Raw genomic sequence first — 25,762 nt, 5'->3', positions numbered from 1 at the left:
AAAGAGTGCTTTGCTCCAGTCATTTCCCTTGAAAGATTTCACAGCTCTATCAATTTCAATGTCAGGAATATTTTTTTGCCAGGTATCTATACTAAAAGTTACCATTCTGTATTGCATCCTTTTACTCCTAGTTATTTCCCCTTTGTATCAACCTAACCTTTAAATCTTTGTATATTGTTGGGAACATAGAATTGTCAGACTGGATCAGACCACCTGCTTCATCTAGCCCGGAGTAGGCAACATATGGCACAGGTGCCAAAGGCGGCAACGCGAGCTGATTTTCAGTGACACTCACACTGCCCAGGTCCTGGCCACCGGTCCAGGGGGCTCTGCATTTTAATTTAATTTTAAATGAAGCTTCTTAAACATTTTAAAAACCTTATTTACTTTACATACAACAATAGTTTAGTTATATATTATAAACTTATAGAAAGAGACCTTCTAAAAATGTTACAGTGTTAAAAACGTTACATCATAAGTGAGGCTCGGTCCCTGTAAAGGACCGGCTTGTGACACTGATGTAAATAAGACCAGCCTAAAGTAGGGCTGTCAAGCAATTAAAAAAAAATAATCTTGTGTAATCGTTCAATTAATAGCGCTGTTAAACAATAACAGAATACCATTTATTTAATATTACTGGCACACGAAACCTTAAATTAGAGTGAATAAATGAAGACTCAGCACACCACTGCTGAAAGGCAGCTGACCCCTGATCTAGTCCATTATCCTGTTGCCAACAGTGGTCAACACCAGCTGCTTCAGAGGAAGATGCAAGAAACACTGTAATAAACAATTATGGTAAAACCTGCCCCAGGGAAAGTTTCCAACTAACTTCCAATCCTTAGAGCTTGACTTATGCCCTGGAGCCTGAAGATTTCTATCCCTCCAAAAACTCGTTTGTTTTTTTAATATTGTATACGCTGGATATTTTCATTATCCATATAAACGTCTGATCCTTTTTTTAATCCTGCTGCGCTCCTTGGCCTAAGTGATGTCCTGTGACAGAGTTCTACAAGTACAATGACTGGTGTGCATGTGTATTGCCTGGCCTGTTTGTTTCCTGGTTCCTGCTCCCTGAATTCAGTGTTCCAGTGCATGTGTACGTAGCATTGGGTGTGTGCAGTTACTCAGGAACCTGCTGCTACGTATCTGCCATTTGGACTGTTATGATTTGTTCAGACTGTTGCTGAATTAACTGGTTCATGGTTATTACATGTTTTGATTGATCACTTCCTTGCTTGTCTGCTTCTGTTTCCCCATGTTTGGGGATTGCTGTCCTAGGGTGCTTCGGAGCATAACAACAGGCTAATAGTGCACTGTTCGTAAAAATATTTCCATGTATGTGTTTTGAATTTGCTCAGTTTCAAGGACTGTCCCCTGGTTCCTATATTGCCAAACAGAGTGAACAGCAGTTCCTGATCTGCCTTCCCTATACGATTCATTCATGTCTCCTATCTAAGGTAAACACTCCCAATCCTTTCAGTCTCTTTTCACATGAAAGCTTTTCTATGCCCTAAATCATTATCATCATCCATCTCCTTCCTCTGCTGCTGCCCAGTGATATGGGTAGCTGATGCAATGGAATAAAGGGTCACAATCTGGCTCTACTGGCGGTTAAAATTGTACCCCTGGTGGAAGGGTGTGTGTGTTTAATGAAATCTTGTAGGCAATCCTATAAAGTGAACCAAAGCTAGGTCTACACCAGGGGTCAGCAACCTTTCAGCAGTGGTGTGCCGAGTCTTCATTTATTCACTCTCATTTAGGGTTTCGCATGCCAGTAATACATTGTAACATTTTTAGAATGTTTCTTTCTATAAGTCTATAATATATAACTAAACTATTGTTGTATGTAAAGTAAATAAAGTTTTAAAAATGTTTAAGAATCTTCATTTAAAATTAAATTAAAATGCAGCGCTCCCCAGACCAGGACCCGGGCAGTGTGAGTGCCGCTGAAAATCAGCTTCCGTGCCGCCTTCAGCACACGTGCCATAAGTTGCCAACCCCTGGTCTACACCATGAGCTAGGAGTGTGATTCCCAGCTCACGTACATATATGTGGCTCTAGCTTTTGTTGGGATAGCACGAATACAAATAGTAGCATAGCTTCAGTCACACGGGCAGCTGAAGGATCGGCTTAGATATGCTAAGTACGAACTTGCCTGAAACCAGTAGGCATGTGCTTGGTATGGCTAAGCCTTATCTTCACCGCCACTGCCCATGCTACTGCCGCTACACTTTATTATACACATGCTAGCTGCATGAGAGCTAGTGTGAGTATGTGTATGCAAGTTGGAAATCACACTTTTAGGTTGTAGTGTACGCGTAATTAAAGATGGAAAGAATCCTGTGGCACCTTATAGACTAACAGATGTTTTGGAGCATGAGCTTTCGTGGGTGAATGCATCTGAGGAAGTGGGTATTCACCCACGAAAGCTCATGCTCCAAAACGTCTGTTAGTCTATAAGGTGCCACAGGATTCTTTGCTGCTTTTACAGACCCAGACTAACACGGCTTACCCTCTGGTAATTAAAGATTAAATTTTCAAATGCACCTGACTTAGGTTCCTCAGTCTGTCAGTTTTAAATTTTTTTACCCAAATGATTTTATGTATTTATTAGCTGCCAGAGTAAGGCCCCCCAATCCTTACTCACTTTGAGTAGCATCTGGCTCTTGGGAGAAAGTGCCACTCACCCTAAATACGAGAGAGAGAGAGAGAGTGTGGCTGTAGCTGTAAATGAAATGAAGGCTTTAAAGCCTAAAAAACGGTTATTGCAGAAGTGCAGCAACTGCCTCTCCTCAGGATTTGTACTGAGCATTGAATCTGTGCATTATGAAGGAAATGAAAGGTTTGCTTCATTCTTTTCAAAGGAGTTTTGATGTGTGCAGGAGTTGGCTGTGTTAGAAGAGCATACGTTGTGTTCATCAAAGCATTCATCAACAAATAGGCAATGTGAAAAGTGTTCATTATTAGCACATATCATTGCTACTACGGCTCTTGAGAGGAGGAACTGTACTCAGCCATAAAAATCTGCTCTAGGCTGACAATTTACATTCACTTCAATTCAGCCCAGAAATGAATAAATTACAGATTCAGAAAGAAATTAATTAGGCTGTTTTAACAAAAGATGACCCCACCCCCCACCTTTGATCCATATACTATTTTGCCTTCCCCTACCTTTTAAAAAAAAAAAAAAAAAAAAAAAGAGAGTGCATTGAAAAATGTATAGCCCATTCACTGTTAATCAACGACTGAAGGACCCGATCTTGCAAACAAATTCACACATAATGAGATTATGCACATCCTTAACATTAAGTGACTTCAGGAGAGCTACTCACAAGCTTAAAGTTAAGCAGGTGCACATGTGTTTCCAAGACCATGGCAGCAGTGAAGATGTGCCATAATGCATTAATAACCATTATTAGGGAGGAAAATACTAGATTAACTCCAGAAAAATAAATATTGAATCATTTTGAATAAAATATGATGTTCTTTATCTGTTTACTTATCTATTTGGGTACAAAACACATTTGAAAATGTCTTTTCACCAACCAAATGCATGTAACTGGAATTTATATAGCTAATGAATGTGTAGCTTCCCAGCAAAAGTGCAGGATGGGTTTGTGTTTACGTCTAAATAAAAATAATTGTCATTTGCAGTGACATCAGTGCAGATTTACAATAGACTGATGCTGTTAAAATGTAGAAGAAATTATTATATTCTGGTTTTTAATTGTCTATTTTGAATACTAAAAAGTTAACTCCACTTCTAACTATGATATTTTATAATCAATTGCATTTCTTGGAGGAAAAAGTATGGCTCATTTCAAATAAGATCTTGTAGAAATCAAGTGACATCCTGTGATAAGGAACTAGAACTAGTGGTGCAGGAAATGAAATATTACAGTGGAGCAGTAATCATGACTGGAATACATGTATTGAAGGGTATGTGCTGTTCAGGAAAGACAGAAATAAAGGTAAAAGTGGTGGAGTAGCATTGTATATTAATGATTAGGTAGACAATAAAGAAATTAGAAGTGATGGAATAGCTAAAATGGAATTTGTTTGGGTCAAAATCACTTTGGGGAAGAAAGGTAATATACAGTCCACTGGGATAGTCCTTGGGGTCTACTGCAGACTCTCAGGATCCAATTTGGATATGGATAGAGATCTCTTTAATATTTTTAGTGAAATAAGTGCTACTGGGAATTGTGTGGTTATGGGAGACTTTAATTTCCTAGATATAGATTGGAGGACAAGTGCTGCTAATAATGGTAGAGATCTTATATTCCTGGAGGATATAGCTGACAGATTTCTTCACCAAATAATCACTAAACCAATAAGAAGTGATGCTATTTTAGATTTGATATTGATAAGTATCAAGGACTTCATAGAAGAACTGTTTGCAGAGGTCAACGGTAGTTCAAGTGATCATGAGTTAATTCTGTTTAAATTAAATGGAAGGATAAAAGGTCTGCAACTAGGGTCCTTGATTTCAAAAGAGGAAAACTTTCAACAATTAAGGAAATTAGTTCGGGAATGGGCCAGGCTGAAGAACTCAAAAATCTGTATGTGGAAGAGGCTTGGAATTGTTTTAAGTCAAAGTTGCAGAAACTAGCTGAGGCCTGCATCCCAAGCAAGGGAAGGAATTCATAGGGAAGGGTTGCAGACCAAACTGAACAAGCATCTTGAAGAGGTTATTAAGAGAAAGCAGAAAGACTACAAGCAATGGAAGAAGGGATGGATCAGCAAGGAAAGCTACCACTTGGAGGTTAGAAAGTATAGAGAAAAACTGAGACCTGCAGAAAGCCAAGCAGACCTTGCAAAGGAAAGTAAAACCAGTAGTAAAAGGGTCTTTAGCTATATAAATGAAAAGAAAACCAGGCAAAAAGAAATAGGACTGCTAAACATTGAGGATGGAGTGAAGACTAAATATAATCTAGGTATGGCCCAACATCTAAGTGAATACTTTGCCTCAGTTTTTAATAAGAGTAATGAGGAGCTTCAGGACAGTAGCAGGGTGGCTAATGGGAATAAGAATATGGAAACAGAAATTACCACATCCGAGGTAGAAGCCATACTCAAACAACTTAATGGGACCAAATCGGGGTGCCTGGTTAATCTCCATCCAAGAATATTAAGGGAACTGGCACAAGAAATTGTAAGACCAATAGCAAGGATTTTAAATGAATCCATCAAATCTTGATTGTACATATGACTGGAGACCTGCAAATATAGTACCTACATTTAAGAATGGAAAAAAAATGATCCAGGAAACTACAGGCCCATTAGTTTGACCTCAATTGCATACAAAGTCTTAGAAGAAATTTTGAAAAAGAGAGTAGTTAAATGTTAAATGGTAATTGGAATAAAATATAACATGGTTTTACTAAAACTAGATCATGCTAGATCAACCTGTTCTGTTCTTTGAGAAGCTAACAGATTTTCTAGACAAAGGAAATGTAGTAAATCTATTCTACCTGGATTTCTGTAAAGCATTTGATACAGTTCCATAGTTAATTAATAGTTAAATTAGAGAAGATGGGGATTAATATGGGAATTGAAAGGTGGGTAAGAACTGGTTAAAGGGTCATGTGGAAAAGTGAACTGTCCTGCTGGAGAGACATTACTAGTGGAATTTCTGACCTTGGGACCAATCTTATTTAACATTTTCTTTAATGAACTTGGCAAAAAAAGTGGGTGTGTGCTAATAAAATTTGCAGATGACGTAAAGTTGGGTTGCAATGTTGTCATAGCTGTGTTGGTCCCAGGATATTTGAAAGACCGTGTGGGTAAGTTAATATCTTTTACTGGACCAACTTCTGTTATTGAGAGAGACAAGCTTTCGAGATTATACAGAGCTCTTCTAGTATTCCCAATATGGAGGAGGACTAGACCATCAGACAGGAAGATTTGGACAGCCTTGAAAACTGGAGTAACAGTGCAAAGGGCATGGTCATGCACTCAGAGACTAACCACAAGAATTTTTGGTATAAACTGGGGACTTATCAGTAGGAAGAGTCAGAGGAGGAGAAAAAGTTGGGTATATTGGTCAATCACAGGATGATTGTGAGCCACCAGTGTGATGCATCTGTGAAAAAGGCTTATTCAATCCTAGAATGCATCAAGTGAGGTATTGCCAGTAGAAACAGGGAAGTGTTATTACCACAATACAAGGCACTGGCGAGACCTCATCTGGCTTACTGTGTGCAGTTCTGGTCTCATATGTAAATTTGCATCTTCTTGCTCAGTGTATCTGGACCCCGTGTTGCTTCAGAGTAACATAATTTATTTTACAGATTAAAATAAGCATTTACTAGTTTTTAACACCTGTTTAGCTCTTCCTCGTCAATGAAGTGGATTCTTTATGGGCTTATAAGTGTCCACAGAATTGTTAATGGAATTCTGATCTTGATTTTTGGAAGAAGGATTCTGTGGGCACTTGAACATTTTAGTTATTGTAGGAGTGCCTTTCTATAAAGATAACCTTAGTAGGGATGTGATCTGCCCAAAGATGGTATTTTTAACCTGTCATCAAGCCATCTTCATGCAGCAACAGTCAATTACTAGACAGTGGCTCAAAAAGTTTTGGAGTGTAGAAGAATTACAGCATGGTAGAGAGCTTTTGTGATGCAGAGAACACAGGGACAAACTCAAGGGCTGAGCCAAAGCTCATTGAAATTAATGGACAGACTGCCCTCCCTTTGGAATAGGCTCTCAAGCATTAGCAATTAAAGTGACTGGTTGGAAATCTGCTCAGGCCTGCAACATGTTGTCTGGTACTGGAAGAAGAGGGGGAGGTTGTGTGCCATGCCATCTGATTTTTTTTTCAGTACCCCTCTCTGGCAGCTTGGGCTCCTGTTCTTGCTTGTGACCCTGCATACCGTAAGAATGGGCATGGGTGAATGAGAATATTTCTTGCCTCTTTTTCTCCCCTCCCACCCTTCCCATATGAAATGGCAGATGGACTGAGTGGGAGCAGTGTGAAAATGAAGTGGAGAGTGTTTGTGACTCAGCGGTTGAGCTGGGAACAGCTGAGTAGAAAGTCAGCTAACTGGGCTCAAACACTCAGGTGCAAGATTCCCATTCAGTTCCTCCAGAGATTAGGATAGGCCATTATGGATGGGGCTGTTTGTTTTTCTGCAGACCTTATTTACAGTAGAGAGGAGGAACACAGAATGGTTGGTTTGTTCTCGGAGTTTGTACAGAAATTGACAGAGCAAAGGAAGGATGTCCTGGTGATTAAGGCACAGCCCCGGGTCTCAGGAAATCTGGGTCCAGAATTTATGCTCCTTTCTATTATCCTCAGTAAGGATTTGGCTTCTAATTTTTAAAAGAAGTCTTTTTGTCTCTAACTGCCTCTTTTACGCTGTTGTTTAGTCATGGCGGCATTTTTTGGTGCTCTTACTGTTTTGTTTTGGTGAGTTTTTTTTAAATTTGGAGTATACATTATGACGGGGCAAGGCCAGATGGTATAGGAAAGTACTGAGGAACAAGTATGTTATTTCCAGGCTAAACAAATCCCTGGTACCAGGGTAACAGAATGGCAGTTGCTCCAGGTTAACCAAGACACCTGTGGCCAATTAAGATCCTTCTAGAAAGCAGTGGAGATAGCTAGGTTGATTGGGATACCTGAAGCCAGTCAAAGACTGGCTGGAACTTGTTAAAAGCCTCCCAGTTAGTCAGTGAGGTGTGTGTGTGTCAGGAGCTGTAGGAGGAAGCTGTGCTGCTGAAAAAACTGATAGTACAAAACCTGTCCGACACAAGGAAGGAGGCCCAGAGGTAAGAGTGCTGTGGGGAAGTGGTCCAGGGAATTTTACTCGTCCTGTTTCAACAGGTCAGCTACCAATAGCTGCTACTATTAGGGTCCCTGGACTGGAGCCCAGAGTAGAGGGAGGGCCTGGTATCCTCCCCCCCCCGCACTCTCCATGATTAATCACAGAGACTGAGAGACAACAGAGACTGTGCAAGGGAGGGTTGCTTCTTCCCACCTCCCTTGCTGGCTTATGATGAAAATGGTTCAGTAGGCTGTGACTCTTGCCTCTAGAGAGAAGAACTACGTGGAGGGTCACAGTGAGCCTCTGAGGCTAGCGTAAATCCTCCTGGAAGCTCAGGACCCACAGAGACAAGGTCGGAACTTTGTCATAACATATAGTTTGAGCCTCAGTTGTGGTGTCTCCATGCAGTTTGCTGGCATTTCACTCTTGTGACTGTTCCCTTTAATTTTTGTTTAACGAGTCTCCTCATTTTTGGGTATGCCCCCTTTCTGAAGTTAAATGATACTGTAGTGGGTTTCTTTGATATTTCCCCTTACAAGGATGTTAAATTTAATTACACTGTGGTTGCTATTACCAAGCCATTCAGCTATATTCACCTCTTGAGCTAGAACCTGTGCACCACTTAGGACTAAGTCAAGAATTGCCTCTCCCTTTGTGGGTTCCAGGACTAGTGGCTGCTTCTTGAAGCAATTAGAGAGATGAGGGAAAGATGGAACAGAGCAGAAGGAGAAAGGGAGAACTTAACTAAATGGGTGAAAGAGGGCAAGAGACAACATAAAACCAGAAGAAAATGAAGGTGGGAACATGTCACCAGCAGATGCTCTCGCTCTTTTCAAATCTAACTTCTTTCTTAATCTCTTAACCACATCTTCAATAAAGTGTACCTTTTTTGGCCAGCTTCTTTCTGCCCTGTTGCTCATCTGCCATATTCCACCCCAGAGATGGTTGCATTTCACTAGGTGGGAATTGATTCCTACAGTATAGACAGCTAGAGCAATATGTCCAAACTTGTTTCTTGGCTGCACTTGCACATTTCCAATTAAAGCCCATAGTTAACTCAATAAACTCATTTGGGCTTCTGTAGAATGAAAGGCTTTATTAAAATGTAAGAATTCCTTATTATTTAATTTTTTCATATGTTTTTTGATCTCCTGTTAAATGGCTTCTGATTGTTCTGTGACTTAACTCTGCGAATTCCCTGTGCATGGTTTACTTGAAAGGACTCTCAGTTCATTTTGATTCTTGCTTTTGTTTCTCTTGATGTTTTCTTTCTTTGCTAGTTATTAGAGATGACCTCAGACAGAAGCCTCAAATTGTAGCACCACTAAATTTGAGAGGTGGATTGAGATCTGATCTTTGTGCCTATCCTTATTCGCTACATTGCAATTTTTACATCTCCCCAGACATCACTTGCCATCTGCACTACCGAATCTCTTCCACAGTCTGTAGACTATGCTGAGGACAAAAACCTACCAAGTTAAGTTTGGATGAAGCTAAGTCTGGGTCATTTAGCTTTGTCCAAACTGCCACTTGTGGGGTCGCTTAATAGCAAGGAAGGCAGTTTTAAGGATGAGCACAGGTATCTCTGGGTTGTTGTCTACCACACCAGCATCTGGCCAAGCATTTGAAATCTTCATTTTTTGAGCTAAAAAGGGATTTTTGTTTCTTGTTTTCCTTCCAGAAGAGAGAAGGGGATGAGATAGATATTGCTCCAACAATAGACTGAAGAAAAGTAAGTGGGCACTTTCTATCTATAGGTGCATTTATGTAAGACACTGGAACCTTGAATATAGGATATCACACAATTCCACAGCTGCAGAATTGTGTTCTAAGTCTGAACTTTAATTTTAAAAGGTAAAATTTTTCTAACCCTTTCTAATGGCATGGAAAAGGGGAACCAAGTCTAAGCAGATCGAGTGATATCTTCCTGAATTTGCAGAGTGCCTGAGGCAATGGTTCTGAAAGATATAACCTTCCCCATTCCTCTCAATTAGAGTGTTAACCCTGAAACCTAAAAGTGATAGATTAAATCCCAACATTGTTAGTTATTTCAGCACTGATCATTTTAGCAGGAACATCTAGCTAATATGCAAGTGGTTTCACTGAGTATTGAAAGTCTCAACTGGGCCCTACACAACTATCAAAACTTCCAGTTTCCTTCCACCCTCCAACTTTTATGAGGTATTAGATGTTTTCAGTGCAAAAATTTGCAGTATATTGAAAACTGAAAATGAGGACCGTGTCAGATAAACAGAATTTAGTCTCAAAACAAATACCACAGGGCACTCAGCACCTCTGAAAATCAACTTCCTGGTATACAGATTGATTCCTTTTGGGGGATCTTTCTCTTTTTGTTTAAAATAATTATCATTGTCCTATTTTATTTCTTCTTTAAACCCTGTCCCCTCACCTTTATTTTAGGCTCCAGCTGAAGCAAAGTGTTGTAGTTAACGTTATAAATTGCACAGAGGAGTCTTAGGGGAGCTCCACTGACTTTCAGTTAAATATCAAACTGGCTTAAGAATTGCTTTGATGAATTATAGCATAAAGTGATCCACAAATTGGGACATATAGATTTATCCAAGTTGTTTTCAGTGTTTGAATCCAGTTGTCTGATCTTCTGAAGCGGGTCTCTTGGTGGTTTCACATGACAGGCTTACTGAGCACATGCTTTTGGGTGCTGTGTATGCTAAAATTTGGACTTGCTCCAGAGAGGATTTAAAATGTTGAGTCGAGTTCATTTAAGTCAGAGTAAATCCTCCCCCCCGACTCTTACATTTGGGAGGCTTATTTACCCTATTTACTGTGTCACTCTATCTTCTGACACAGATGCTTTTCAGAACCCTGGCCTGTTTCTCTTGGCCAACATTTTATCCAGCTGCTTGAAGGAGAAACCCATGTCAGACTACTTTGAAGACAGCAGGTCAAAAAGATGGAGTGATGCCCTGGTGAAGCGGAATGGAAGCAACAAATGCCGGATTGTGGCCTGTAGTTTAGAGAAGACTTGGAAAGAGTTAGAGAACCCAAAGGTCAGTTATCAGCATCAAGGCCACAGTAGAGATCAGACAGTACTGCCATACTTCTCAATGTTACCTATTAGATCTTGAAACAATGATCAGGCAGCACAAAGGCCGTGAGAAGAAGTGATTTTCTTGGACAAATCAGACCCATGTATAAACAGCAACAACAGGGCATATCTTATTTAATGGCCTGCCCACTGGGCATAAGACCAGTATAAGGACATTTAATTTAGCTATCTTGAGCTGTGAGATAGTGATCCACCCGTCAAATTCCAAGGGAGACAGGAATGAACCCATTTGCTATGCAAAAAGCTCTCTGTGACACATGAATATGACAGCTATCCGCTTCTGATGTCCCATCCCAAGAAGACCACAATTTTCCGACACCCGTTACAGACTGTGGAGAGATTCAAGGTGGCAAGGTTGGTCGTTGGCTTGCAGATTAGTTATCCCATTTCCATTCTTCCTCACCTCACTGCATTTGAGGTAAGAGAGAATGACGCAATCTCTGGACAGCGTCCTTCTAATGTTCCTAAGATCCATTCCTTGCACTGATTATTTGCCTCATTTACCTTGCTCTGTCTGGCTCAGGCTGCTCTTCCGTTATGGAAAAATTCTTGAAGTTGCCAACACCTGACAGACATCTGTTTGCTTATTGAACTGAACCTCATCCCCAGGCATCTCCCCTGGTTACCTGAAGACTTGAAAGAGGTTTCATTATAGTTGCAAAGGGATAGTGCCAGTGGCTCTCACCTGCATACAGAATGAAGATGCATGTGCCCATAAGTGACAGGCCACTATAAACAGTGTAAATGTACTGAGTATTCTCTATTCTATCACAGATTTACCAAGTAGATAGCTGGAGCTCAGTGACCGCGATTTCAACAGGTGGCTGAATTTTAACATCAGAAGATGTAGGCGTCTTGTGTGGGTCTAGGATGTTTATCTAAAACATCAGTAATGTTCCTGGCATTAAAATTCTGCCAATATGTTCATACTTCAGAATGCTTCCTATTTTTGGACATCTCTCCATAGGGGAAATTTTCACACCCCCACCCCCACCCCCCAGAAAGCAGGATGAGTGGCTTGTGTAGAGTTTGGGAAGGGCATGGAATCTTTCCATTGACAAATGGGAGTCAAGGCACAATGCAGCCAAGCTGCCACTGCATGGTGGCTGCAGCTGTCTCAGGGCAGTAGTAGCAGACATGGCCCATTACTCACTTCCTATCCTGAGGTTTCGACAAATAGATCTGTTTAGTTCATGGATCCTCCGGCTGTACCTCTTGCTCTCCCACAAATGTTCTTCCTTCAGCACTGTCCTAGAGTGACCCTCCATGGTATGAAGCATGAATTGGAGTTCCCCCTCTTTGATCAATTTGGTCTTCTTGGTCCTCCTGCTTGGTCTTTGGCTGCTTTTCAGGCTTTCCAGCTCACGGAATGGGAAGCAAGGTTTTCTTCTATGTGCTTAGGTCTTAAGGGGAATTTAAACCCAGTCTATCACTCCCTCACAGGACACCAGCCCTGATATAAACACGATCTTTATGTTGCTTTCTAAATGCTGTTTTTATTAGGGGTCTATATGTTGCATAAGCACAATACACCATTGATCTGAGAAATATCACAGTCACAGAAACTGTTGTTTTAGGTTTTTGGATTTTACTGATTAAAAATCCCTTTGTGGGATTTCCCAGATATAAGATTCTCATATGTACAATATATTGGATATGAGTAAACGTGTAATGACTGTGTAAGTGTTCACATTTTTATTGGTATAGTACATTTTTTCCACCATTAGAAATGTTGTTGTTGTTGTTTGCAGGGGAAGGGGTCTTTATTCCCAAAATAAATGGTAAAATCTGACTATAAATGGGGCTGTAGTAATCTCTTGAGCATTAGCATCCATCCACTGGAGAGGGCACAAGGTTCCTGATGAAATGGAAACTACAGCATGTATGGCTCTGGAGAGTTTGTATTTCTTCCACAAACCACTAATGTAAAAGATGAATGTCAGACTCTGGGAGTTCCCTGCTGATTTGTACACACTAATATAAGCCCAACACTGAACATCTGAAACACTTGTCCTCTGAATCATGGCACATATGTTTGTTGCTCCGAGGCATCATTATCTCAGTCATCATGACTATAGCTGCCCTTTAGCATGCAGTCAGGATTCTAGTACTCTAAAGATTCCGAATACTATATATATTTCTCTTTTTCCTATCATGTTATCTGTCTGTCTATCTACATATATGCTTGGAGAGAGTGCTACAAATATAGGGGGAGCAATAATGAAATCCTCTGGGTATATGCATTAGGACATAAACTGACCACTGATTGGTGAGGTGAAGAAGAAACGTCTCCTATTGGGAGAGGATCTGTTACAGAGTTTCTTGCTACTTCCTCTAAAACCATCTCATGCTGGAAGCCACTTTCAGAAGCAGGATAATGGACCAGGTGAACCATTGGTCTGATCCAGACTGGCAACCCTTTATTTGCAAACTGCAGGGACAGTAGGTTAGATTATGGCACTAGATAATGCTTTGTCTATTTTGATATTTCAAGTTGCCTTACAAGCATAGGACTGCTTGTAATGGCATTGGACTGTGACTCAAAAATGATTTTTTTACCAGAGGAGTTTGGCAACGAGCCAAGTCTTACGGTGTCTGAACCACAATCTGTGTGAACCAGAAATCCAGGATGATTATGAATTGCTGCCAAAAACAGCCAAATGAAAATAATAGGTTTTGGTGGAATATGTTTTACTAACATTGCGCACAAAGCTATGTCAAAAGAACAATCGGGTTTCAAAGTCCGGCAAAGTAATTAGGGAGTGCCACAGTTAGATTGACTGTGCACCCTTAATCATCTCTTTTGTATGCATGCACTATAATAGTCTGGTCGAAAATCACATAGGTAGTCTGTGGCAGAGCCAGGAATAAAACCAGCATTCCCAAGTCCCAGTCCAGTACCTTAACTCTGATATCCTTTCTCTTTTTGCAGCTCTCTGCCTCATTCACAGCTCTTTCTGTTCACTGAATGAGGCAGGGATCCTGTAAAACAGGGGTTCTCAACCTTTTTCTTTCTGAGGCCCCCTAAACATGCTATAAAAACTCCATGGCTCACTTGTGCCATAACAACTGGTTTTCTGCATGTAAAAGCCTGGGGCAGAGTTACAGGTAGCAAACAGGGCAGTTGCCTGGGCCCCACACCACAGGGGGGCCCCCACGAAGCTACATTGCCCAGGCTTCAGCTTCAACACCGAGTGATGGTGTTCAGGGCCCTGGGCTTCAGACCCATGCGGTAGGGCTTTGGCTTTCTGCCCTGGACTCCAGTAAGTCTAATGCTAGCCCTGCTTGGCAGACCCCCCGAGGCCTGCTTGTGGCCCCCCAGTGGGCTCCAGACCCCTGGTTGAGAACCACTGCTCTAGAACAAATGGAATGAGACCATGTAATTAAAGACTATCACCTGGTCAACACACAGATTTGCACTGGGTTAATTTAAGGTCTGTTTTAAAATGGATATAGTTAAATCAGCACAGAAGCTTGCATGGACGCTTACATTGGCTTATATAGGTGTATTTGTATTTAGTCCACTTTTTCAAAACTGATTTTAATTAGAGTGGTGTAACTTCTTTGCATAGATAAGGCTGGCCTTAATTCTGGAATTTCCTAACATCTGACTTTTTGACTTTGAAGTCATAATGTTATTTTAACATACATTTTGTATGTAACTTCCTAGGTTTTTATGTAGAAAACTGGAAAATAAAAATATCCGTTCTCTGGTACCATATTGACTCCCTACATAAGTCGTCAGCAGGATTTGAACCTATGAGTTTTAGATGCATAACACAGACCTCTACCACTTGAGGTGTGGAGGGGGGAGCTAATGGCAGTAGTACACTATTATCTTTCAGATGTCTAGCTTCTTGAGGGGGAAGTAACACACTACCAGTTGCTTGCACAACTATTGCTAGACAGCAATGGAATGTTAGGAGTCAGGATTCCTGTGTTCTGTTCTTGTCTCTGATTGTGTTCTCAAGATCATGGACACCACAGCCAAGCACATCGCTTTGAGCCATTCATTCTGATAGGCAGATTAGCTACGTGAATGAAAAGTCGTGTCTGCCATGTTAGAGGCTGGATTCTATTTCCAACGTTGCCAGAAGTGACCTTGTGCAACTCCTCAGCTGTTCCTTCTGTAAAAGGGGAAAAGGTGCTTTGTTGCTGCTTTGCCTGTGTCCTGTCTAGAGCTCTAGCCAAATAACTTCCATGTAGGAGGCTCATTATGGTCTAGGAGCATACGTAGTGCAGTTGGCATGCAGGAAGGTGTATGGGGTCTAGGAGAATTACTCAATACATATGAAGGGTCAGTGAGGCTGGGGGCATGCTCAGAGCAAATAGAATATTTAGAGACATTAGGTACAAACTGTAATAAGATGGACTGACCATGTGCAAATGGAAACTTTCAGAGGCTTATAACTCAGCTAGATCTGAGTATATTTTCCCTGGGAAAGCATCTCGCATCTCAGGATTACTCCTACCAAATTTCAAGTTCCTGCTCCAAAACAGAGAGAAACTAGAAATCTTCGACAAATGGAAGAGAAAATTATTTGCTATTGGCAAAGCTATTTCTTTTTCCCTAGTCATGTCCTGGGAAATGACTGTGCTGTTTTTTGTTGAAATAAAATTAAAAAATCAACCTGAAGCTGAGAGCAAGCATAGAGAATTTCAACCTAAACTGCTAAAGTTTGGCATAGTTATATGCAACTGGGCTTATACTGAAGGCATTTTAGATAACCTTAACTATAGTGCTACTATTAGCTCTGCATACAATAGGACCAGACTCTGCACTCCTCTTTAGTCGAGGAAGTTTTTCTTAGGCCTAGCTGTATGCAGAAGTTATACTGGTAGAATTCATTGTGATGTAAGAAAACCAATGTCATTTGTGTGTGCCCATGTTGCTGTGCATACTCTGTCTGCTCTATGCTGCTTCCCCTTTGAAACCTTGTGTCCACAGCACTGCATCTGCAGAAGAGTGTTGTACTGTGGGTACCTTTGGTCTGGGCTCATCTCTTGTTCTCTCAAACAGGGGCACCACTGACCTTCAGTTGAATAGGAGAACAGCTGGATAAGGGAGAATAAGAAGCTATTGGCTCTGTCCATCCACACAGTATTCTGTTTAAGTAGGGAGATAACATGCTTCTATAAAGTCTTATCTTCTGTGTTTAAGGTCAGATCCTCAGCTGATGTAAATCCATTGTTCTGTTTACTTCAGTGGAGCTATGGCCAATGGACACTAGCTGAGGATCAGTTCCCAAGTTTACAGTTTTTTGGATCTTTTGAAAAATCAGTGACGAACAATGATGCATCCTGAAGAAATCTTACCTCAGCAAACCACAATGATAGCCCTTCTGTGGGTATTATCCTATGTTGGTGTGCTTGGTTTAGGATTTGTTGCCATGGCTATGGTCTTGGTCACAGGGCAATCTCTGGGCTTGATTCTCTTCTAATGTACACCAGTATAAATTAGGAGTAATTTCATTCACGTTAATGGGTCTGACTTCTTGCTGCCTCGCAGCCTGTGAATTCAATTACACCTATACAAAGTGGGGATAAAATGCTACTATTCTGTGATTAGACAGTCAGCTGGTGTAAATTGGTGTAGCTCCATTGACACCAATGGCACTGCACCAGTAGTAATCAGCCGTCAGAGCAAAATCAGACCAGTCTATTTATTACTTTTACTACACCTAGAGGTTGCTACCAAGATCAAGGTCTGTGTTGTGCTAGGAACTGTACAAACATATAGTAAGAGACTGTCTCTGACTTGACATCTTGCAGTCTAAATAGACCAGACTGGCAATGAGTAAGGGGGAAACAGGCAGAGAGATTAAATGATTTGCCCAGCATCATACGGCAGATGAGTGGCCAGAGCTGGGAACCAAACCCAGGGCTCCTTAAGGAAAAAAAGAAGAAAAGAAAGATGCAGCAATGTAAATGAGAATTTATTAACAACAAAGCCCCAGGTTCTGTTACTACAGAAATAAAAGAAAAATAATTTATCCTCCCACGCTTACTTTTTCTGACGAAGGTAAGTGAATACTGCTGTACTAATAGAGTGTGACGCTTGAATCTTGAGCTGCACTTACTGATGCAGAACCGAGAGGTAACCAGCATCTTTACAAAAATAATATTCCTCACAGCCTCCGTGTCGGCTTCAGAGTTAAACTGCTTTTCATTCCCTGCTCATGTAATTTGCATTTGAAGGTCTCTCCAAGCCAACAGTGATGGAGTCAATTGATGAAGCTGATGGACAGCAAGGACAGCAAAGTGGGAAGGAACAATCTCAGAAAGCCTCACCGAGAACTCTGCAGCATGGCTGGGCTGCCTGGTGGAATGGATTAATGACAGGAGGCGTTGTATATTTGTTCGCCCTCTTGCAGATATTGGTAAGGCACTAGCATACTTTATAACTAGCTCAAAATGAAACCTTAGTTTTTAAAACTGTTGTTGTTAGAGATTTCAGTTGTGTATTGTGTAATTCCCAGCTGGTGTCAGTTGGCATAGCTGCATTGAAGTCAGTGCTACACTCATCATTACTACAACTACTATGCATCACAGGCCACCCATCGCAACCTTAACTCTGCCCCTTTGCATATGCCAGCCTTCTATCACCCCCTTTAACCACCCTTCTGCAAATACCCCCTTTGCCGGACTGCCTTCTCCCAACACAACCAACTGCTGTACCAAATATACATAATGTTGGGGAAGGATAATGTGGTTAAGTGTGTGTACAGATGGGGGTGGAGTCAAGATTGAGGTGCATAGTATATGATATGGTAATGATAAAGTTTGTGCCTCTGGGAGGAGTAGTAAAGGGTATGTACATGTAGGTGGCATAACTCTTCATTTTCTTGTTTTTGGGAGTTGGTGCCAGCCATGTTGTGAGTAGCAATCCTAACTGCTTGAAATGAATTTTTTTGCATATTAACATACATGTGTGTGTATCTATATGTATAACTGTCTTGATATAGCTATAGCTTTATACATTTGTAAGAGTTGTGTTGTAGTATGCTGTGCATTTTATGCATTCTAATAGCCTTCCATTAAGAATTCAAGAATAAAATGCTATCCCTCTTTATAAATTCTCTTAGCCAGAGTTTTGCTGGTGTAAATCAACGTCCCTCTTTTGAGCTCGAGGTAGCTACACTGGTTTACATGAGCTGAGCATCAGGCTCTCTGTCGTTTTATTCTGGTTAAGCTGCAGCATAGAAAATACCTGACTTCTTAAAGTGAAAACGATGATCAACATAAAATCAATTAGAACTAAATTAGTTAATTATGCAGTCTTGAAATGAAAATGAATGTTTGTCTAATGAGAAATGCTTATTATGTATTATCTGATTGATTGTACAGCTTTTCTGCATGATGTTATGGTACAGCGGTTTTGGGACAATCCCAACAGCTCAGAATGCCTTTGACCTGCTGTCCTACTTGCTAACACCATTTGAACAGTTCATCTCAGATCCAGGAGAGGTAAGTTTGCTTGTTTCTCTATTTAAGTGCAGGGCGAAGGTCAATAGCCTTGGGTAATAATTTTGGTATCTTCTTGGATTAAATGTATAAAAGAGATGTACTGTATTAAAACACGGTGATTGCTGTACTGTGTATCTGCTCTAGAATAGAGAAGAACTCCTCCCCCCGCACGTGAAACAAGTGTATATTGAATTAGTCTTCCAAGGCCAAATCTTTTTCGCCCTGCTATTAAATCAGAATGTAGACCTTTGCACCTGCTTCACAGAGGAATAAAAGATTACATAAGGAGCAAAGCAGTGGAAATTCAAGCCTATAAGCTTTACTTCACCATAAGGGAAGGGCTAGAACTCGATTTATGAAGGCAAATAAAATATCTTAGATTCTGCAGAAGCTGATAGAGGCTCACAAGACTCACCAGAGCAGTTTACCAGCTCAAATCCAGCCCTTACTGAGAAACATAGGGGCCAGATTCTGGCCTCGGTTACGCCCATGTGTCCACACTGGAGAAGATGAGTGTAACCTATGTAATTTCATTAGAAATGTATTTTAAATCATTAGTCTGATGATAAATAAAAGTAATTCTCTTGATTTTCTTTTTTTAAAAGAGTCTTAGGCACGTCTACATTAGAAACATTTGCACTGGCAAAACTATATCTATGAAACTTTCCTTGTGTGTGACACCACTCTAATGCGGGGTTTACACTAGTGTGATTTAATCCGGTGAGTTACCGGTATAATTACATTGGTGCAAATGTCTCTAATGTAGACAGAGCTTTAGGGTGTGTCTGCGCTGCAGTCAGAGATGTGATTGCAGCATGGGCTGGTATACTTGCACTGACATTAGCTAGCATAGCTAAAGCACAGGCTAACAATAAGAGTATGTACCCAAGGTCCCTAGCGGGCTTGTACAGCTCACGCTGAAGTCCATACCAATGGGGCTACAATGATCAGCACCTTTGAAAATCAGGCAAAAATATTTACCAAGTGAGTGTTTGGAGTCATGGTGCATAATTTTTCCAGTAATAGCTGTGCAATGCATATAGGAGATCTGACTGCTTATGTCAGGTGCTTAAAGTACAGTGGAGGCTGCTTTCAGTGTTCCCTGAACAGTGTTTGTGAACTTGGATATTACCTGTCCTTTCGTTTATTATAGACAAGTGCTTTTTCTATGACTTTTTCTCGTTGGATTCATTGTGCATAATCAATACTCCTCCTGCAGTAGGAGGTATTAAATTATCTGCATGTTATTTGCAGTGCAATTGTCAATCACAAATCAATTGTTCAGCCCAGAAATGTCCTGAATTAGATGACTTGAAGTAAAAGAAAACATAAAGCAGGTTCAGTATGGAGGAGTGTGATTCTCAAAATGCAGCACAATAAGACAAGTCTGAAAGTACATTGACCTGCAAAAAAGCCCAGCACACCTTTCCAATTTTTGAATATAAACATTTGGAAGACATACCTCGTCTGTTAAATATGTGTATATAGAGATTTCACTCAATTTAATAAAATCACTGGAGATGACAAAGATAGTGTAATGATGCTTACTCTGTAATATGATAACATCCTGTTAAATAGAAAGATCTGATGACTGTATTCCCATATAATGTCTCTAAACAAAAGCTAACTTTTGCAATGGTTGTTTTGTTTCTGGTATTTAAATGGCAAGAATTTGTAAACCTATTAAAACTTTCTAAATAAATAGTTTAAAAAATACTACTAGTCTGCATTCGCACAGATGTTCATGCATATCATTGGTTATTATTATTACAGCACCATTCCCTTTCAAAAGAAAGGTTTAAAATGGTAAAGTGAAAACAATCTGCTCAAGTTCAGGAAAGTGATTCTTCAACATGGATCTCTTTAGCTGTACTTAATGAGCCAATTTTAAAAGACTGGCTTTATTGAAGTCAGTGGGAGTTCTGCCACTTGCTTCAGCAGGGCCAGGATTTCACCGTTGATCTGTTTACACTTCCGTACTGGGCCAAATCCTGCAGTCCTTACTCAAGCGGAACTCCCGTAGAGGTTAGTGGGAGTTTGTGAGTTTGTTCCTATTATTGACCATCATATTGAGTGAAAGTCACCCCTGTGCTGAGGGCCAGTGCGAGGCCTATGCACTACTTACTGCCAGCTTAAGACCTGCAGATAGCATATCGTGCATAGGCATGGATTTTGCTCATGGTGCTGTAAATAGACATAGCACTTTACATAACATGTGAAAAAAACCCAAGGTTTCCGGATCGTAGAGTTTATGCTAAAGAAACATGGCAGTATAAAAAAATTTGTGAACAATAGGTAGTGTTTCTCACGTGTTCCCTTATGTCCTATCCCTTAATCGCTCTGTGAGTTGTTGTCATTTTTGTTGTTTCACAGGACCTGACCAGAGTTGGAAGCATTGCGATGTTATATTTCCTGCTGTCTTTAGTTTCGCTAGGATTGTTACTCATAGGAACTCTGGTAAGCTACTGTATTAGAAGTCCAGTGTTCTTACTGAACAGCACTAAATGGATTCACACCCTCTTGCAGTGTGTTCTTACAGGGTGTCTCATTTACTCTGAGTTGTTTGATTTCAAAATAATACCTTTGGGCTATTTCCACATAATTACTGCACACTTTATGTAGCAAAAGTGTGGAGTGCACTTTCCCTTGTTGGGTTTCCTTGACGAATGGTGATTCATCAGATCCCTTTATTTCCTCCACGCACAAGTGGAGAATGTATTCTTACATTGAACAGGAGGGTGGAGTCCAGCAAAAGAAGGATCTAATCTTACTGCCTTAGCAGTCAAGTGCAAAGCACCCATTAACTCCCATGGCAACAGGAGCTGTCCCATAGCACTGAAAAGATTTGGGACTGTATACACCTATGTATGTAGGCCGAGGCCCTACCTGCTTAGCAAGATCAATCAGGCCCCTATTGTTAATGTTCTGTTAGTCCTCAGGCAGCTGGAAACAGAGGGAGAGCTCTCTGTCCTTCTCCACTGATGGTGCAGCTGGCATGAAAGCATGCGCTGCCTGGGAAATCTAGGAAGAAGTCTGTGATTCAGGGGACTCCAGTCACACACCTCAGGGTGCCAAGGCCCCAGTATATTTTTATGTTGGAGATAGGGAATGAAATTCTTGAAAATAGAGTTTACAAATATGGAAATGCTGATAAGACTGTGATCTAGTGCCCTTTCTGTCATATACCTTCTGACTGCCCAGGAGGTAACAACAGTTAACATGCATGTGATGTGCGTTAAGTAAGCATTGTAATGCAGTATAGACCATTGTCAATTTCACTCTGGGACAATATACTGCAGAAGGGTTCTGCGTAATGTATCAGACTGAATGTGCTTTTTAAAAGCATGCACAGTAAATTAGTGTTAATACCTCCATTATTCTGATCACTGGCGTGGGCAGTGAGGTTAGCCTGGCTGTGTAATTTTCTACTTTTTTGATGCTGCTGCAGTTTAGCCAGGTATATTGTGTGATCAAATAATAAACTTCTGATGAGTGGTGTAATTGCACTTATTAAAGTACAAGAATTGGACTTTTCATTTTCTCTATGAACTGTGTGAAGTTAAGGCAGTTTTACAGGGAAACACTGCAAGCTGCATTATGAGGTAAATCAGAATAACAAGGGTGCGATTTCCCTAGGGAAATGTATCTAGCCCCTTTGTAGGTGTGTTAGAACATCATGGGGCTCCTTTATAGTCAAGTCATTTATATCACGTGAATTAACTCAGTGAATGTCCACTATGGGCAAAAAATCTGATCTCATTTTTACTGCTGTGAATCAGGAGTAACTCCATTTAAGCTTAGAGTTACTCCTGATTTATACCTTTGTGAAGGAGAGCAGAATTTGGCCCAATGCAGTCATTGTAATGTGTTGACGTGATCTGGGACTTTCATGTAACAAAGCAATTTAAAAACAGAGTCTCTTGGTTTACTATAGGCTAGATGGGAATCCTACGCGTCTGCTGTGAATAATGGGCAGTGCATGATTACTGCACGGGGCTGTATTTCACTGTGTGCTCAGAGCACTCCACAAACACAGACAAATCACAGAGCGGCTCTGCCTATTGCAACTCCTTCTCATGCCAGGTCACATGGGTTTTACAGTTTGAACACATCTGCTGTTACAGGCATTTGCAGAACAGCATCATGGAAATAATAAGCTTACTTACCAAGAAATTTGAAAATAATGCAAACAGTGGAGCTTGGCAGTGTTCCTAGAACCCCAGCTTGTAGGAGAATGGACAGTTTTATCAATTGGTTTCTCTCTATTCCCCCTAGTCTCCTCTGAAATTAGGCTCTTTCATTTGCTTTTTCTGGTTCTTTAACCATGTCTCTGCCTAGAAGGGATTTGCATAGGAAGACAGCTAGAAGGTGATGTTTTCTAGACAGAGAAGTGCATTTATGATGAGATTAGTTTTGACCGAAGAAAGAATCCTACATACTGTTCTCCCGAGAAAGGGAGAGTGTGAGGATCTTGAACGTTCTGGGGCCTGATCCATCCCTGTACTGATGCTAGTGTAAAAGTACAGACAGATGGGAGGCAAATTATCTATTCAGGGGCAGCTCTAATTTATGCCCCTGCTTCAGTGGCGTAGGCAGGGGTGTCATATTGCCAGAGTGCAGATCTGCCCCTGACATGCTTCCTCTTGCCCTCCATCCAACCTTCCCACCTCCAGCCGATGCTTGCCCTAGGGTCTTCCCGCTTGCTGTGGAGGCAAGGAAGATCTGTCAAAGCTCACTATGCACCTGGCTTACAGGGTCCCTGCGCTGAGGGTGTTCCCAGAGGAGGACACCTCATGTCTGCCCTGTGGCCTCTTTGCAGCAGCACATCTATAGCGCAACAACAAATTGGGGCACCTAGATTCTCTTGAAGCAAGGTTTACTCAGCTCTTCGCCCTCTGCAAGGTGGTAGATAAACTGAGTGCAGGCACCTGAATGTGTGTGTGGGAGGGTGTCTTACAAATTATACCTTCGAAACTGAGGTCCTGTCTACTCTGTGTGTACATTAAAGATTGCCTGAAATCCAGAGCCCAGCTCATCCCTATGGAGTATTAGAGAGTTCATAACGCTTGAAAACCTGCCTTTATTCATTGTGAGAGTTATGATGCCCTTTCCTGGGAGTCCTGGCTGTGATGGAATGTTACTGAACACAGTGATTTCCAGCCGTGGACAGGGACCAGCTCTAACCTAGTAAGTCATGACGGAGGTTTTTGTAACTGGTGCTGTGGGCTTCCCTCACTCCCTGAGGGCTAGATTGTGCCCCGATGCTCACCCATCCAGAAAAGGCCAGCGCAAAAGCCTCTAGCACTTAAAACCAGGGTTACGATTTTCCAAGCTGACTAATGAATTTATCATTTATGTATTTATTTAAAATTCTATTTAATTTTAAATGTAATGTAATTTCCTCCAGTCTCTTCATGATCCCTATTCCCCACATGCCTTTTCAGTCAGGAGGAAAGCGCCTTTGTTTCTAAAGCAAGTCCTGTGTTCCTTTGGGTTTCCAGCCTACTGAATCACTGACACAAACTCACCCCTATCTGGTTGGTCGGCTCTGCACAGGAGCCCATAGTGCTTAAGAGTTGCCTTGGCCTGGTGCAGGGCCCTCTGCACAGAGGTGAATTACAGATGTGCGCATATACACACTGCCTCTGTGCAGTGACAGGGCACTTTCCTGCTTCCTGCAGTGCCTGCAGCCTATAAACGGCTCCATACAAATACCCTGGCAGAGACATCCCAGAGTGGGCAGCAGGACAGGTATGCAGCAGAGAGCAACTGAAAAGTTGTAGCGGTGGGTGGTCTGGGGGACTCTGAGAGGAATTTTGGCTTGCTGAATTGAGTTGGCTCCATATCACCTCCAACATGGGTTTAAGGCACAGCGGAGAGCCCTTAGTGTTAAGCTTGTGACCGTGGAGTTTAGGCTGCTCATTAGCATATGGAGGGCCACAGCTCCACAAATGGGTTTATAGCATGCACAGTGGCATCAGAGGTGACAGGCACTGACTGGTACACAGGTACTGTTGCCCAAAGCAGTCCAGAGCCTCTGGTTTAATAGGCTGTGTGATGGGGCTCAGTCACCACGCTGGTGCCCCCTGCTGGCCATCTTGGGGATTAGCTCCACAGGTCAGTACACTCTTCCAGTGCTTCTCTTGCTGTCACATCTGCTCTCTGAACTGTGTCACTCCAGGGTGTCCTCTTCATGACACAGCCCTCCAGCTGTGTCACCATCTGTGCTCTCCCCTTGTAGGGTTTAGAACAACTGTCCAGCCACTTCCCCAGTGATGAGTGGGGGAACTGGGACTGCCCACTACTCCAGGTCCCGACCCAGCGACCCTGTAGGTGGCAGCCATGTGTTGTGTCCCCTCCAACTTCTCAGTACATTTTCCTGGGCCATTTCCCCAAAGCCCCAGCACCACCTTTACCTCAGGGCCTCAGCATGTCAGTCCTACCAGTCAGCCGGGAGCGCCATCTCACTACCCAGTTCCCTGCCAGCAACTGTTCTGTCCATGGTGGCAGCTTCTGTCCACCTGCTAGCAACCAGTCCTCCCTCCTTACGCTCCAGGCAGTGACTGACCCTGCTCTGCCCTGTGGCTCTTCTTAAATGGGCCCGCTGGGCCCAGATTGATTGCCCCACACAGCCTCTCTCCTATTGGCTGCTTCCCGTGCAGCCTCCTTAGGAGTCTATTAACCCCCTACATGCCAGTGTGGGGCGGATGCCCCATCACACACCCTCACCCTCAAGCCTGCAACCCTTGGAAGTAGGGATGCCTCCTGCCCTACACCTGCCTGAGCTACACCCACAGATTATCCCTCTCTTGTTCTACTCCTCGCAAGAGGAAACACATATTTTCTTTCTCTTCGTTAGCATACCAGGCCTAGTCCTTTTGGAACTCTGAATTCCTCTCTGTTGTTTGCAGGGCCTCCTCGGATCTCTGCAGAATCTGCTTGGTAGCTACCAGTCTCCCCTGTAGCTCTTTTTATCTGCCACCCAGATCCCCAAGCACCCACTCCACCAGAATCTGAGTCCCTACCACAGCCTGTGCTGCTTCAGTGCAGTTCCCTTATCTGTCTGGGCCCTCTCTGTTCCAGTCATCTTATCCACTACCTCTTTATCCTGCCTTGCTGAGTGTGGGAGATGACTCCTTGCCAGGGACACATGGGGATGGGCGGAAGGGGGCTGCAGGGACACATGGGGATGGGGCAGATATGCCTGACTAATTGGAAGAGGCGAGAGGTCAGCCAGGGTCTGCATGGGTGAGGCTCCCCTACTCCCTAACAATCGCCCCCCTCAAAAATACTGTTCTTCAAGTGCTTGCTCATGTCCATTCTATGTTAGAGGTGAGTGTGCTTGCCACATGTGCTGGTGCCAGAAGTTTTTCCCTCAGTAGTATCCATAGGGAACTGGCTCTGGTGCCCTCTGGAGTGGCACCTGCATGGT

General features: G+C 42.0%; 1 protein-coding gene across 1 annotated transcript in view; it reads left to right on the top strand.

Annotated features, from left to right (window-relative positions):
* The window catches only part of IGSF22 (immunoglobulin superfamily member 22), a 201,510-nt gene that overhangs the window by 73,513 nt on the left and 102,235 nt on the right, over nt 1-25,762 (top strand). The window contains 3 exon segments of the mRNA XM_030560544.1: nt 17,062-17,243; nt 18,211-18,330; nt 20,704-20,787. Coding sequence (XP_030416404.1) covers nt 17,062-17,243; nt 18,211-18,330; nt 20,704-20,787 — 386 coding nt within the window.

The sequence above is a fragment of the Gopherus evgoodei genome, chromosome 4 (assembly GCF_007399415.2).
Source record: "Gopherus evgoodei ecotype Sinaloan lineage chromosome 4, rGopEvg1_v1.p, whole genome shotgun sequence".
Taxonomy (NCBI): Eukaryota; Metazoa; Chordata; order Testudines; family Testudinidae; genus Gopherus; species Gopherus evgoodei.
This window is presented reverse-complemented; position numbering and strand designations above follow the sequence as displayed.